The sequence below is a fragment of the Alligator sinensis genome, unplaced genomic scaffold (assembly GCF_000455745.1).
Source record: "Alligator sinensis unplaced genomic scaffold, ASM45574v1 scaffold811_1, whole genome shotgun sequence".
Taxonomy (NCBI): domain Eukaryota; kingdom Metazoa; phylum Chordata; order Crocodylia; family Alligatoridae; genus Alligator; species Alligator sinensis.
In genome coordinates, this window is record NW_005842579.1 from 489,286 (window position 1) to 505,528 (window position 16,243).

Here is a 16,243-nt window from a genome sequence, read left to right on the forward strand (position 1 = left end):
AGATATCTGGATGTTCAAATGTGGGGCAAAGGAGGCACATATCCCCTTTTTGGTTATTTCTCTTGAGCTCTGAGGGATGCCTGGAGTTCATGAGCAAACAGTGCTAGACCTGAACACCTGCCCACAGCCATGAATATTCAGTGTATCCAGGGGACTTTGCCCTGTCTCTTTGATGGCTTGCAAAATCCCCCCGTTCTGTACATCTATCACAAGAGAGAATCTTGGCCTTGAGTATTTCATCCTACTGCATGGAAACATTGCGCACTTCGGTGGCGACATCCCAAGGGGAAAATGGGTGACAAAATAAAGTTGTCTGTTTGCTAGCCCAACCAAAAAAGCAGTGAGGGGAGCACATGGGTTGGATGAAACCAGGACAGAAACCTTTTACTGTGAACAGAGAAAGCCCATGAGGTTCATTCTGGACCAGCCCAAAAGGTTTGGTTCAACCCAATATTATATGTCTCATTGCATTTGAGGGTCGTGCTGCTGGAATCATCCCTTCTGGGTATTTTTTTCCCCCTTGGGCACAATTTTTCACTGTCTTCTACCAGAATTTATGAAGGTTTTGGTTCACATTGGACTTTTCAGCCCATTCAGTTATATCACCCAGCTCTGTTCCCAGGGTCTGAGATCGACCCACGCATCTCACTTCATAGCTTGGAGTCTGTGCATGTCTAGGATCTGGTGGGTGGGTGTTTGAAGAACAGAAAATGGCTTGAATTACTAATGTATGGTGCAGAGGGTGAGAAAATCTTGATTATTGATGGTCATTGTAAGTTATGCATGTGAAAAGTGCTAAATCCTGGCTCTCTGGCCTTATTTGAGAGCATTTCTTTATATATTATAGCATGGCCTTTCTTGCTGGATGGTTGCATGGTCTGTCGTGTTGTTGCATGTTTCATGCTGATGTGTCATTGTAAGTCCATATGGACTTGGTGGGTTGTCACATGAGTCCAAGGGCATCATTGCATGTCCTGCCTGGGGTCATTTTATGGGTGGCTCTAAGCTGATGGATTACATGTATGATGCTGAGCTGGTGGGTCACCACGTGCCCAGCCTCAGAGCAGAGGCCAGTCTGGTGGATCGTTACAGGTCAGGCACTTACCTAGTGGTTAGCACACATGAGGGATTGGCGTGTTTCCTGGAGATCCAACACAGGTCATGCCTGAGATCACTGCTGCATGTACTGCTCTGCTGGGTTCTGACATCCGTGTGTTTTCACATGCATGAAGCTCATGGGATGAACTGTGACACCGCCTGCCTGTGTATATCATTTTATGCATCGCCTGACTTGGGTGATCCTGGCTGCTGCAGACCGCTGTCGTCTGAAGGGCAGGTGAAAATGCATCTAAACCTCCTTCAAGCCCCTATCCTGGTATCAATATTGGGAGTGAGATGGTGGCTCCGGGCACTTCTTGGTGCTACCACGGATTTCAACCGAGTTACCCCTGGGATGAATTTATCCCCTGTAATGCCCTGCGTGCCTGTGTTTTTTCTGCCTCTGAGATGATCTGGGCTTTTAACTAGCAGAGGCTCCAGTGACACCTGCTTCTCATCCACACACCGAGTGATGCCCAAGGGTTTGTGCTACAGACGGCATTACAGCTGTAACGTGGAATTTGCCGCCCTTTAGAGCTGATGGCACCAAGTCCTTGAATCTCTGATGTCTTATTATTTTGGAGGACAAAAAGACCGTCTTGGTCTGGTGTGGGCAGCTCTGCTGAGGGCTGAATTGCTCTGTCCTGGATTGGGGTGGACACGAGGCATTGGGGTTTTGCCCCCTGATGCCTGGCAAGCTCCAGTGTGGCTCTGGGAGGGCTGAGCGGGCTTTGGCTGGGGTCACAATGTTCTCGTAGTGGTGTTGGCACCCGGTCACGGCAGGATGTGAACTTATCGGGCACAAAGAGGGGTTCAGGTCAGCTGGAGGAGACATCAAAGGCTTGGATTCTTTCCCCTGCGCCGTCTGCCCAGCCCGGCAGGGCCCTTTGGAACAGAAACTCGCCAGACAGCAGGAAAAAGAGAAGACCTGGAGAAATGAAAGGGAAAGCACTGGCTTTTCCAAAACAATCACGGTCTGTCCCCACTGCCACAGCCCCACAGCTGTGCTGGAAGGGTCTGGATGATCCCTCAACTGCCAGTGTAGCCCATGAGCTCCAACACGTTCTGGGCTGCCTTCTCAAAGGGGTCTATATGCTTTAAGTCCGGTTGGTCTCCTAAGGGATTTAGGCTCCTACAGCCTTGGTCCTCAAAGACTGCTCACTCCTGGCAGCTCTCAGTCAGGGGTGGCCAACCTGGGGCACCCATGCTACATGGGGCACAGATGATCTGCTGCATGCCATACACACAGGCTAAGGTGGGAGATTGGGTAGGGAGCAGAAAGCAGAGCAGCAAGCCAGGCATGGGCTAATTTGTGGCATGCCTGCCAAAAAGCCTGGCCCCCACTGCTCTAAATTTACTTTTGAGGACCTAAATGAAGCCCCATTTTCCAGGGTGATTTCAAGAAAGATATTCCAAAGTGATCTAGGAGCCTAATTCTCCTTTTCTAGAAATTGATGGGGTAAGTCTTGCTCAGGACACCTGGTTTCTAGCCTGGCAGCAAAGCCAGGACTGGGGCGACCTTGGGCAAGTTCACCTCCCCCTTCTGTGCCTCTGAATCCAGACCTGGCCAAGGTGTAGCTGTAAGGTCTGTGAAGGAAAAGCATTCGTGATTCTCCTAGTAGTGAGAAAGATGGCAGCTTGGGAAGGATCTGGGGACTCCCAGCCCTCACCCAGTGCCTTGTGCTTGGAAAGACTCTTCCCTACAAAGCAGATCCTCTCCTGTAGCTGCATTCCCAGACTGGATCCAATGCAGCATTTTATTGTGGGTTTGCATTGAGATGGAGGGTCTGGCTGCCCTGCCCTTCCCCTCTCTCCCTGGGTGAGGGGAGGCTTGTCTCCATGTTGCCCGGCTTGTGCACTGAGCGTTGCATCGTCCTTTATATCTGCATGTGATGGTCTTGTCCTGTTGTCCTGGCAGCTCCCTTCCTCTCTCAGCCGACTGTGGAGTGCTTAAACCCTCTTCATTTTACATGAGTTTGGTGCCCTGCTGCTTTGTTAGTCCCAGGCATGGTCTCCATGGGGCTGAAATCACCTCGGTGAGCCCTGGATGCCAAGAGTTTCTCTTCTCATTGGCAGTCAGGAAGGATGGCTTGGTGGTAAAAACAATCTGCCTCAAACTTAGACTGGGGGCTAAATTCCCTTCCCTGCCACTGATGTCCTGTGTGGCCTTGGGCATGTCACATACCCTCCCTCCATGAGAGCCATGGAGGCAGCAGGGTCTACCAGCTTGCTTGTAATGTGCAATTGCACTAACACTAGTGCTATTGGTATGAAACGAGTGAATCCCCAAGGGCCAGCCCAGCACCTGTCTGGCTTAGAGGTAGTGAGGGGTCTGCACGACAGCAGCAGACAGGCTTGGGGGGGGTCCGAGTTCAGGTCCAAACACCGACTTCCCCATTGCAGTGGCGGCCTCTGACAAAGGGCTGGGAGATCAGGGCTGCTGATGCTGGGGTGTGTCGTGCAGCCCACGGGTGGGAGAAGAGAGAGGAGGGAGAGGGGCTGTCAGGCCCCGTCCCTCACAGGGACCCTCCCGGCTCTGATGCCTCCCTCCTTCCTCTGTGTTTGCAGGAGAAATCTTTTTGGAGACGGCCCCAGACAAATTCACGTGGCAAGAGGCCAAGGCTCACTGTCAGGCGCTGGGAGCGGAGATAGCAACCACGGGTCAGCTGTATGCGGCCTGGACCCGGGGGCTAGACCACTGCAGCCCCGGCTGGCTGGCCGACGGCAGCGTCCGCTACCCCATCATCACCCCGCGGGAGCGGTGCGGAGGGAGCGTGCCGGGAGTCAAAACCATCTTCCTCTTCCGGAATCAGACGGGATTCCCCGATGCCCAGAGCAGATACGATGTGTTCTGCTTTAGAGGTAAAGCAGCCGTCGCTGGCATCCGCTACAGATTGGGCCGCGGCTGTGCACGGGGAGGGGTGGCATCCACCCCCAGGCCCTGCCGGAGCATCGGGGACCCTGGGCTCGGTGCTGCTCCGTTGCCCAGGGGAGAATTTCACCCAGCATAGGGCTGTCCGGCAGGGTTGAAAGAGAGATGGTCTGTGTCTGTTGCCTAATGACTGATGTCTCTGGACAAGGGCTCGCGATGCTCCTACGTGCTTTGCTGGAAGCATGGAGATGGCAGGACGTAGCAGGTCTGGTTTCTTCCTGGAGGCACTAAGTACCTACGACAGCTGGTAGCTGGGTGCTGCTGCATGGTAGGACTGTGATGCCCCCTGTGACTTCTCGGGGCTCGGGCAGTGTCAGGGAAGGCCTGGTGCATGAGTTTGGTGGCTGTCAGGATTGGGTGCAGTGTGATAGCTGATCATTTAGGTTAGGTTGTGTCTGGGTCTCGGAGTGGTATTGCAGCGGTGGTAGATAGCTTTGGTTCATGCCTCTTTGCTGAAGGAAGGGAGGCGAATTTAGTTCCATCAGGAGGAATCCACATTGCTTTTCCGGGTGTCTGTGGCTCTGATATTAGCCTGACTACCTCCAGACAGGACCCTGCATGCCTCTGTCTCCTGTAAAGCCCCAACTCCCCCTCTCCCAGCTTCTGCATGGGCCCACTCCCTCCTGGCCCCCAGCCCCTTGGCCTGGGTCTCCTCTTCCCTACCATCCCACTCTTCTGTCTCGCTTGACTAAATGGGGCACTTCTGTTCTGCGACAGGTTCAGTAATTACTTGGAGCCGCTATTCCCAGCTCTTGGATCCTAACCAAATTGTGCACTTCCAAGGGGCTTCTGGGGCTGCTATATTTAGTTCTTGAGATTTTATTTTTAAGAATGAAGGTCTCTGTCTATATCCATAGGCAAAAAAAAAAAAAAAAAAGATCTGTGCCTGGCTATTGTATTCAGGTTAACAGGGCTCTTGGCTGGGGAGGGAGAAAGATCTGTGAGGAGCAACAGCAGTGACTGATATATTGATTCATGGGGACATAGATAAATATATTTATATATGCTGGTACTATATAAGATCATTTCTGTGTAGCAGTGATGATTGATTGATTGATTGATTGATTGATACATGCAGTTTATCAGGGTTTTGTCTGCTAGATAGAAAGATGGATAGATCCTATCTTCTTTCTGTCTTCCCAGTACTCGCACAGATTAATAGGGTTCTTACCAGTATACTATACTTACAAATCTATATGTAGCAATAAAAGCTGATATATGCAGGTTGATAAAGGTCCATCTGCCTAGGCCACTGGACATGTGGGGAGATAAGAAGGTGCCTCCAAGGTTAAAACAGAAGCTGAGCTATGGAGGCTTCTGGGCTTTATTCCTGGTTCATTTACCCAGTATCTGAGGTTCAGTTGCTCTCCTCTGGGCCTCAGTTTCTTTATGGTTAAAGCAGATGAGGCCATACTGTCCCATCAAGGTCAAGGCTTGGTGCATTCATATCGCTCAAGCACTCTGAGATTCTTGGGCAAGGGTTGTGAAGAGGTCCATGATGCCAGAAAAGAGATGCTTGTTTAGGCAACCAGACCAGGAAGCTAAAGGGAAGACATACAGGTTACCAGACCAAGGTGTGTTAACTGTAACCCCTACCAGCCTTGTTCTCCAGTCTTCCCATAGATTTGGTTCTCCACCCCCTGCCTTATATCCCAGACTACTTGTAAAACAAAATAGCTGGGAAGAAGCATCTGAGCTCATTTCTGCTGCCTGAGATGCTCGAATGCTTTCCACTGGTTTCAGTAATGATGCTGGAGGCACATTAGAGTGGTGCTCTGGGTGAAGATGCTCCCTGTTTTACAAGCTGTATTTGGGACCAGCTTTCACCCAGGGAAGCCGTATTATTTCTATCACTTTGGCAGCACCTAGGATGTGACCCAAGTGCAGTGGAGTCATTTTATTTGGAGTTTAATCCGTGGCAAAGAGTGAATGCACAACCCCATTCCCCCAAGCTGGCTGTCTGCAGTTGAGGAAGGGGACCTGCCTTGCCTTGGGTTACCCTGGGATAAAACTGAGCGAGGGACACTCGGTGTGTGTCATTGGGTGTTATTGATATGTTGGTGTTGAAGTCTCAGGAGCTGCGGTGTTTGAAGTTGCGGTCAGGAGATTCCAGCATCAATCTGATTAAAGACCGACCACAGGCTCAGTTCAGTAGCAAAGATTGGGCCGGGTTTATTGTCTATAAGCCCAGCCCTGCCATGTCCTGACCTAATAAGTACATCAGTCCATCAGTTAAGGCATTTGTATGTGTGACAAGGTAGTTGGCACAACACCACACAGGCTCCCCAAGGCCACTACAAAATTCCCCAGATTTCCAAGTCTCCTTTTATACAATGATCAAACCCAATTGCATATAGCACTCCATCTATATCTTGAATATCTCAATCCATCCTTCACCACAGGCTTATTTTACATCCTGACCTGGGTCTTCCCATTCTCACCTTCTCATCCTGGTCCTGGACTATCCTACACCTTGTACAGCCATCTCCCCCTCCCATCTCCTGGCAGGGGAGCCCATCTGACCCACAAGCCAAGTTTTGCAGACATAAGGAGTTCATGCATCTCTCCGTTTTGCTGGTCAGGCCTACTCTGACCAATGCTTGTGTTTGCAGCATATAATGATCAATGTTCCAGCGAGACTTACAGTACGTTCTAGATGCACCTACACATGCATTTACTCTGGCTTAAATTTACTGCGCAGTAAATGGGAAATATGCTGGCATCTACACGTGGAGGCATTAAAGCACGTTAACGCTGTATGTGGACAGACTTGGAACATTAGTCCCCAGTCTACACCCACAGTGTTACTGCGCAGTAAGGCGTCTGCACATACGTTACTGCGCAGTAACTAATTGGGCATAAATTTGATACCTGCATGATGCAGGTATCAAATTTATGCTCAAGTTGGCATAGGTCACCATATTTACTGTGCAGTATGGGTGTGTATGTATAGACGTGCACATGTACTGCGCAGTAATTTGGGTTACTGCACAGTAAATGCACATGCATCCTCTAAGTAGTTATTTTTCCCCATGTAGCAAAGTTGCTCCGTCTCTCCAGGGTAAACTTTACCCCGTGTTTGAGTGATCTGCTACATGTGGTTGTGTCTGGGCCATTCCCCTCGGCCTGCTGTAGTACAGATACGAGTTCTTTCTCCAAGCGGCTGCATAGATTCATAGAGAAGCAGGCTGGAAGGGGCCTCCAGAGACTGAATGGGAGTTGGAGCATGGGAACAAGCCTGCAATGAAATCAAATTTAACCACTAAGCTGTGCTTCCCCCTCAGCTGTCACTCACTAACTGCTCTCAGTGGTGTTCCCCCTGCATGTCCCCATTGTCTTTTGCTGTGTCATTTAACACGGATGGCAGGACTCTCTTCTCACTGATCGCACGTGCTGTAGCCGGAGCTCGGAGCTGTCCTCATGGGGGGACCAGCCCTGTCTAGATTTTTCAGCATCTTTTGCAACTGGGGCCAAGCACTGCAGTGAGGTCCCCCTTGGGAACAAGAGAATTTCCCTTGCCTTGACCTGGGATATTAGAGCCAGGAAGAAAGAAACTGCTGGTCTGGGGTGGTTTAGACAGGGCTGCTGCTCCTTGGAGCATGGGCTTGGACTAAACATCCCTGCCAGCCTTGACTTTCCTGTGATTCTAGGATGGGGCTTACTGGACTCAATGGGTTTTCTCCTGTTCCAGTCTGAACTGCACCAGAACCACATGTGTGTGTGCAAGAGAGAGAAGACAGTGGTCCTGAATGAAAGAGAAGTCGCAGGCTGATGCTAATTCGCAATTCCCCTCCAAATATATATCCCAGCCAGAGCCCTGTTGGGTGCAGACACATTTTGCCCTGTGGGAGAGAACAAGCTGGAGATGCTTCCAGGGTCAACTGGCCCTAATCCATTGGAATCAATGGTCCACGTCCCTCACTGGTGCGAGTCAGTCCGCTCCAGTGGCCCAGATCACCGACGGGCACAATTTTGGCACCTGTCTGCAGCCGCGAGTGTGCTGAAATCCTGGTGAGGGCTCAGGAGAGCCACAGGTGGGGTGTGACTCCTTGAGCCTCAAACCTGGCTTGGGAAATGATCCTGGAACAAGTGTTTTTGCTGTAAATGCCGCAAGCTGCTCCTGTCTCGAGCTGTTTCCCCTGGGATGCCCTGGGACTTGCCCCTATGGGAGACATTAGCCAATTACTGGTCATCTAGTGGGGGTGTTGCTGTACTTGCGATGGACCTGAAAAAATGCAAGAGGCAAGGATCTCTACGGGTGATTACCCTTTTTTTGCACCTACTACATAGCTGGGAAGGACAGAGACAAGCTTTTGGGTGCCGGATACACCCTTCCTCAGTATTTGGTAACTGAAAACTTGTCTATATCCCTTCCGACTATGTAGTTCATTCAATAAAAGGTATCACACACCCAAATCCTTGCTGGTTGGGAGCGATATGGACTATTGGTCCTAGCCATGCTCTTCGATGAAATCTCAAGGCCTGATTCACCATTAGGATGCCATTTCCAAGCCCATTCACAGCACCCAAGTGGCATCAAGGGACCTTTTGCGTGCACCTGGCCTCAGAGCTGGGGGATAGGCAGTTGGGCTGGTTTGATCCCTGAGAGCACCAGGGCTGACTACAGTCTTTTGAACCCCTCCAGGGCAGCCCTGCTCTGGGAGCATCATTGGTAAGGGGTCCTGCTGCTGAGGGGCCAGGACGAGGCAGTAATATCCCACTTTCTTTCTGCCCACAGAAGAGCCCAGCTCTTTCACTGAGGTTCCCGAAAATCACCAAGCCAGTGAGCCCAGGGGCCTCCAGGACATTGTCACAGTGACAGAGAGGATGGAGGAGCTGCAGCTGCCCCAAGCAGAAGTGGACAATGAGTCAAGAGGGGCCATATACTCCGTCCCCTTTGTTCAGGATGCTGAGCGGGAAAAGCCAAGCAGTGCCCCCGAAGAGGCGAGCGTGCCCGTGTCCCGGCATGCCCCACTAGATAACTCCGTGTCCTCAGATCTAGGACTCCATCTGCCACCAGCCACACCTTCCCCTGAGACCCCCTTCACCTCCAAGGCAGAGCTGGGGGGCCCAATAAGCTGTGGTGCCCTGCCAGGGAGCCCTGCCCGGCCAGGGGAAAAGGGGAGAGGTGGAAATTGCACAGAGGCCAGTCAAGAGAGACCCAGGACTGGTAGGTAGAGCGTCCTTGTTAGCGTGGTCAGGAGGCGGTGCCTGAGTTATGGGGTCATGGCAGTAGCTTGGAAGGCGTATGCCCAGGTGCAGTGTGTTGAAGAAACCAAAGAGGTTTAGAAAATCCCAGCCTCTCCCATAGGAGCCATCACTGACCTTCCAGAGCTGAATTTTGCAAGGTGGAACAGACAAATGGAGATCATAGTCAGAGGGGGTAGCAGTCACCAAAGGGATCATATGTTTAGACATCTATGATCCCCATTGGAAAATCTGCCTTGAGGATTTAGGATTTGATGAGAATTGCAATGTTTATGGAGGTGCCCACAGATGGGATTCACCAAAAAGCCTGATTTGGTTTCTGTGGAAATAGGCACACAACTGCTTTGCAAATCTGGTCCCTTCTCCCATTTGCCAAAGTGACTCAGGCACTCACTTTGGTCTCTTCTAAATGCACTAGAACTTGGGCTCTTAAGTGACTTGGATTTGCTATGTAGACACACCCCAGTTAGCTTGAACTGAGCTTGCTCAGGTACCAGCAGCCATCTAGCCATGGCCACCCAAGGCTCACTTACCCGGGGTGGAGCATGGCATACCTAGAATGGTTTAGGACTGTAACTCAGGCCTCATGCTCCTAAAACACTTTAGCCTGAAGTTTGTCAGTCACTTGCATCCTTTTGAAAATGCTGCTCTGGGTTGAGCGAGCCAGAATCCAAACCCTGGATCACAGCTCAACTCTGCGCTGGCTGGAGAAAGGCTGGGTGCAATTTGGAAGGGTTTGGGTAAGGAAGGGTCATTTTTTTTCATGCTTCCGCAGATCAGATGAGCTCTGGTTGGGCCTGGGAGTGCTGCCATCTCTGGGAAAAGGTCGCCCCGCAGAGATGTCACTAAGGAGCAGTCATGCCAATGGTTTGGGGGTGATGTGGGGGCTGAGACTTTTCAGGCTTACAAAGCATAGAGATGTCAAGACACTTGTCTGGCAGCATGTGGGTGAAAAGGGACCTCTGAAAATCCATCTCTGCACAGGGGAGTGCCTAGCTGGTGGGATTTGGCATAAGAGCATTGCACCACTTCATAGTGGGTGGAGTGGGATGTGGCTGGAACATAGGTCCATTCTCTGCTTCCCGAGACCATAGCATCCCAGGCAGCTGGAGTGCGAGTTAGGGCAGCACCAAGGCAGCTCTAGTTGGCACAGGGAGCTGGGCACAAGGGTGTTTCAAGTTCTCTGCAAAAGGGGGTGGCTTTGATGCCGGCCTCGTGTCTGTAGCTCTGCAGCCCCTCCCGAGCCCCTTCACCTTCTGCAAAAAGCCTTGATGGAGAAAAGATTCAGGAGCTTGGGGTGGCAAGACAGAGGAAGGATGTTGGCATGGTGAGAGCAACAGCTTGCCCTGCAAGGGGCCTGGGTTCTGGTCTGTCCCCTGCCACAGAAGCCCTGTGACCTTGAGCACATCACTTACCCCTATTGTGGAGGGGGAGGGTAACAGCTGCCCATGTGGGGTATAAGGACACCTGCATTTCATCTTGGCTGATGCTCAGCTGCTCTGTGGATGGGGGTCACCTGCAGAGCTAGGAGGAAGGTAGCTTTTAACAAGCCCCTTCAGGCTAGCGCTGTCTTCAGGGATGCATGCTTGGGTAGGAACAGTGCAGCCTTGGGATGTTGTGTTGAAGGAGGGAACTACTGATGTTTTTGGGGTGGCCCAGTGATCCTTTTGCATCACAAATGCCCCAAAGGTTTGTCCCCAGACTTCTGACTGGGGACCAGAGGTACGTGTGTGTGTCTGGGAGGGTTTGGTCAGGGCTGAGCCTGCCTGGAGCCAGGGGGTGGGTCTGCCCGACTCGAACACGGTTTGACTTGAGTGCAGCAGCAACCAGCTTGGAAGCGTCTGTGTTTCCCCACAGCCTGGGTGGGAACATACTCTTCCAAGCCGCGCTCGTCCAGCCCCGTGCTCACTGTCTCTGTCATTTGGATTGTGCAGGGGAGGAGCACAGCGCAGACCAGGGGCACCCGGGCTCCTTGTCGGCAGGCGAGACAGCCCATGCCTCCAAAGACGATGGGACTCTGGCGCTGGACGGTGGCCTGCAGAACCCCGTCCACCCCACCGAGGCACCCACGGACGGCTCGGTGACAGCTGCACCCACGCTCAGTCCAGCTGCTGTCTCCCCGTCCCTGAGGGATGAGAGCCAACGCAGCGGGTTACCTGGCCCTGCCCTGGCATCTCCAGCGACCTCCCAGGAGCGTGGAGAGGAGGCTGCAGCAGAAGGCAGTTCCTTGGATATCACCCATGTGCCAGAAGTGAGCGGCGAGGCGGACTTCTTCCCTGGCTCCAAGCACGGAGAAGGGGACACTCTTCCAGAGGATCGCCCAGCCCCTGCCTCAGAGGGGGCTGTGGGGGGAAAGTGGGATGTCTCAGAGCAGCTGACTCCAAACACCAGTGCCGGGAGCAGCCAGGACTTGCTGGGGCTGGCGAACTCGACCATCGCTGCTTCCACGCTGCTGTGGAAGGCCAGTGAACCAGGGCAGGAAGAGCCTGCTTGGACCCATGCCACCCCCCAACAAGGCTTGGTCTCGGGGTTGACCAGCACGCACTTCCCCAGCCTGGGCGGCCCCCCAGGCGTTCCCGAAGAGACCGAGCTCTCTGGAGATGCCTCCACGGGCACCACGGTGAGCCCGGCCACCTTGCAGTCCATGTCCCCCAGCCTGCAGGAGCCAGGCGAGGAGCAGCCGGGCACTGTGGGGGCTCCGTTGCCCGGGTCCCAGCCAGGTACCACTGAGCCCAAGGTGACCACGGTCCCTGCTGGACACTCAGGGGCCGACCAGGGGCCACCCAGTAAAGAGCTGTCAGGGGAGAGTGACACGCAGGCAGTGGCCCGGGAGACCGTGGCAGTGCAGCCTCCATCTGCAGCATCTCCTTCTGCTACCCCAGGCAGAGAAACCAAGGGAGACGGACCCCCCGCCAGCCCTGAGCATGGCCTGGTGCCTGAAGCAGCGTCCGGCTCCATGCTGGAGGGGATGCCCTTCACCGATGCCCCTTTGACCACAGCCCATCCCTTGCCCATCCTCCCCACCGAGCGTGCCAGCCTGGGCACGGGGGCGAACATCTCAGGTAACCCATACAGCTGCGCCGCCTTGGCTATCTGGGCAGCCCTTTCCCCTGGCCTCTGGCACTAAAACCAAACGCCTTTCCTTCGTGCTGTGCTTTCCTCTGTCCGTCTGTCTTTCTTCCTTTCTTTCTCTCTCTCCTCTTCAGGGAAGGTTCATGTCCAGAGAAGCACATATTTGTCAAACAAATTGGGTCGAAGCCTGCATGCACTTTAAAGCTTTCCTACTTCTATGAAGTGTTTTTAATGGGGAGGGGAAAAGAAAAGCTAAATCTCTAGCTACCGACTACGACTAACCAGGATACTAATAAAGAGAATTAAAAGCTTTCTAGAACAAAGCTGCCTTGGTTAGATCTCTGCTTCCCTTGTCTTTATTGGTCTGTTGCCTCTTTTTTTGTGTGTGCGCGTGTGTCATTTGCAATTTCCTGTGTCTCCCACTGACGAACTAATCCACCTTACTTTACTCCAAGAGCCATGGGCTGCATCAGTGGTTCTTAACCTTTATTAGACCCATAGCACAGCTGGGGAGAAGCCAGCTCCATCATCACTTGTTTTTTTTAACTCCAAGGAAACAAAATAGAGCAAGTCTTCCATTCTTCCTCTTTCATATGACATTTTAAGATTACAACTCCAGACATCCAGCAACCCAGATGAATTAAATATCTAATTTTAGATTTAGATTAAATTTAGATTAATATCTACATTTGATAACCGTTCGACTGCTTCAGGGGTAGCTGCATGGATTGATTTTTTTTTTTTTTAGATCACCATTAAATGATGCAATTGCGCAATTTGTTCAGAATGTGTTGTACCATGTGAAAAATCGCAACCCTCACTCTCTTTGATTCTCCATTTATGATTGCCCAGTCTGATCGCCTTTGATTGCTCAATTAGATCATTTAATGGTGATCTAAAATCAATTTTTCTATTGCAAAGAGCTCAGAATTGGTTTTTAACATGTGAAAGACCTGTGTCTATGTGCATCAGATTGGTGCCCTGAAAAGTGCTAGCGCTGCAGAGAGTCACAGGTGCCCTTGAAAGGACCTCAAGGCACCCCAGGTTACTGCAGGACCCCGTTTGGAAATCCCTGGGCTAGATTTTTAGGGTCGGAAGGGACCTTTGTAGACCATCGAGTCCAATCCCATTCTGAGCCTCTTATTTTAAGGGCACCTATCTTTCGTGCTCTGGTAGTAGAAATTGTTGGCGTTGACAACACAGCCCCTATTCCCAAAGTTTTCAATAGCTGTATGGGCACAGTATCATACCTCAGGGCACATGCACAGAGCAACGCCAGTGGTGCAGGGCATTGCAAGTCCCCTTTTCCCTGCTGCAGGTGGGCCCCCATCTCCCCTGTGATATGACAGACAGACACTGCTTTCTGCTGTGGGTCACTGCCCCCAAACAGGCTTTGCTTTCCCTCCCCAGCCCTGGTCTAACCCAGTTCATCTTTGCACACCTTCCTGGGCTGATCGGCTGGTGTGTCCTTCAGCGGCAGTTGAGGGCGCAGTGGTCTCTCCAGTCAAAGGAAAGGGCAAGGGCCAGGAGGGAATGCATCTCTATGCTGTCACTTTTATGTGAATGGGAGCATAGCAGAGCCATAGCCCCACTTTGCACCTTCCTGATCTCCATGTTCACCCCATTCCCAGGCTCTTTGTGCAGAGCCAGGGCTGTATTTCTCACCACTTTCTGCACTGTTCCTTGCTATAGTCCTAGGAAATGCAGCACAGGGCACCGGGGTTCTCCGAGGCAGCCGAAAATGTGTTTAGAGTGAGGTTGAGTCCCTTCGAGGCCTGTTCTCCACTGCTGGGAGCGGAGCCAGATCTCCGAGGGACATCTCCATCACTCAGCGTGGCAGCAGATAGCTCTGAAGGGGGAACTGCTCCTTCCAGTGGCTTCCCGGAGGGGAGTGGGACCAGATGCCTTTGCCGTCCTCACCCTGAGAGCTGGCTCCAGTGTGACTCTGCCATCCAGCAGTCTCTTGTGCTTTCCAGAAGCCCCAGGCCCCCTTTGCCCAGATCAGGCAGAAGTCCCAGCCGTGATGCTGAGTGCTGTTACCTCCCCGCCAGACCAGGAGCAGAGACTGTCTTTCTGGCTGAGTCCCATGTGCTCATCGCCTCTTGCTGCCGATGGCCTCACGGCTCTTCGCTCACATTGCATGAGATCTGTCCCATTGATAAACACAGATGGCGTCAAACCATTGCTTCCCTTCACCCCAAGCAGGACCACACTGGCCCCAGTGCCTAGCCATAGGAGGCAATTTTATTTGGGGGCTCCCCCTGAAAGAAACCAGATCTTCCAAGGAAGCAAAAGAGCTATGAAGACCCTCTCGCATCCTATTCTGGCATCTCAGAAATGGGTCACCCTAGTGGGAACAGGCCTAGCTTTGATCTGAGAGCTAATCCCAGCTGTATCGGAGGCTGATGCCTGAGGACGTAGGCTGCTGTGCTTTCCTGCGTCTCCAAGGCATGACCCGGACTCAAGACCATCTCCAACACCAGCAGCAATTGCAGGAGCTTAGAAGTGGGTTTCCTTGGGGGCCAGATCATGCTCTTAGTAGAATCACAGGACGCTTGTACACGTTACAGGGCCCTTGTACACGTTATGTTATGTTACATACATGCTATCTTGCAGGCTTGTAGCCTTCGCTGATCCCCCTGGGCCACACTGCCAATTGTTTGATCTGAGCACAGCACAAGCTAGCTGCTTGTTGGAGTAGGGTAGTGCTGCTGTTCCCACCAGAGAGCTAAGAAACTGGGGGGGTGAAGGTCAAACCCTTCAATGTAGGTGAGTCTGGGGGGTATTATGCACCTCGCTGGAGAAGGCCTTAAGAGCTCACCAGCAGCCAGGAGCCAAAAGCAAGCTGAAATGGCTGCAGCAAGTGCACCCAGACCCCAGGCTAGAGCCTTGCCACCAGCAGTGTCATCGTAGCAAGGAGCACAGCACAGGTTCATTGTGTCTTCATTTGCTCAACTTCTTGAGGGTGGTGCTGGCATCTCTCTGCCCAGACAATTCAGGGGCCCAAAGCTGCCTTATGCCATTGTAGGCATCCCTGTCCCATCTGTACATGAAGGTAATAGCAGTGCCCTCCTGGGCCTGCTAGGACGCACGCTTCAGCCAGCAAGGCTAGGACCCGGGAAGGGGGAGCCGCAACGTCTCAGAGCACAAGCCCCATGTCTCATCATCTAAGGTGACAGCTGCGCCTGAAGGATGATGGCGCCGTGGCTGGGGAGACAGGCCAGGACGATGGGGTGACCGCAAAGGCAGCCATGCAGCACACATCTGCTGCTCCATTTAGCTGCCAGCATCAGGGCTTGCAAAGGCTGCTCATGGGCCATTAGTTGACCCAGCATCAAGGTGTCTGCTGCGCTCCATTGAGGATGTGAGCAGGACTTAATAGAGGTCCTCGGTGAGGGGCCAGAGGGACGTTATGTACTGCCGAAGCCTTACGGTGGGACAGCTCATCTCTGGCGAAGTCACTTTTCCTCTATTGACCCAGCCTGGGGCACGACAGGGAACAGACAGGATAGGGATGGGATGGGGTGGGCACTGTAGCAATCCTGGCATGGCTAAGGTTGGAGACAAGCAAAAGACTGGGTGGGAGGGGGGCAGGGGTAGGGAAACTGAGGCACGGAGACTGACTTTGCTCAGGGGGACAGTGGGAGGAAGCACGTTAGGTAAGGAACCAGGTGTCCCAGCAACCCAACTGCAACGGCACTAGGTTGATAATGGGCAAGGGCCATGTGGGGAGGAGGGTGTCACTCTCTGAGGTGGGCTCTGGGACACTGTATTGTCCCCCCAACCTCCAAAAAAAACCTACCACAAATGGCTGTTTGGGGCCTATTGCCTAGCAGGTGGCCTGTTTCCAAGGTTTCAGGATCAGGCCCAACAAGGTGCCTGCCAGAGCATGACTGTGATCACTGAAGGCAGCTGCACCCCCTCTGACAAAGG

General features: G+C 52.6%; 1 protein-coding gene across 1 annotated transcript in view; it reads left to right on the plus strand.

Annotated features, from left to right (window-relative positions):
- BCAN (brevican) overlaps positions 1–16,243 on the plus strand; it is a 41,181-nt gene that overhangs the window by 19,611 nt on the left and 5,327 nt on the right. The window contains exons 6-8 of the mRNA XM_014524173.2: positions 3,667–3,960; positions 8,769–9,200; positions 11,173–12,300. Of these exons, the coding sequence (XP_014379659.1) occupies positions 3,667–3,960; positions 8,769–9,200; positions 11,173–12,300 (1,854 nt within the window). The remainder of the gene's footprint in view (positions 1–3,666; positions 3,961–8,768; positions 9,201–11,172; positions 12,301–16,243) is intronic.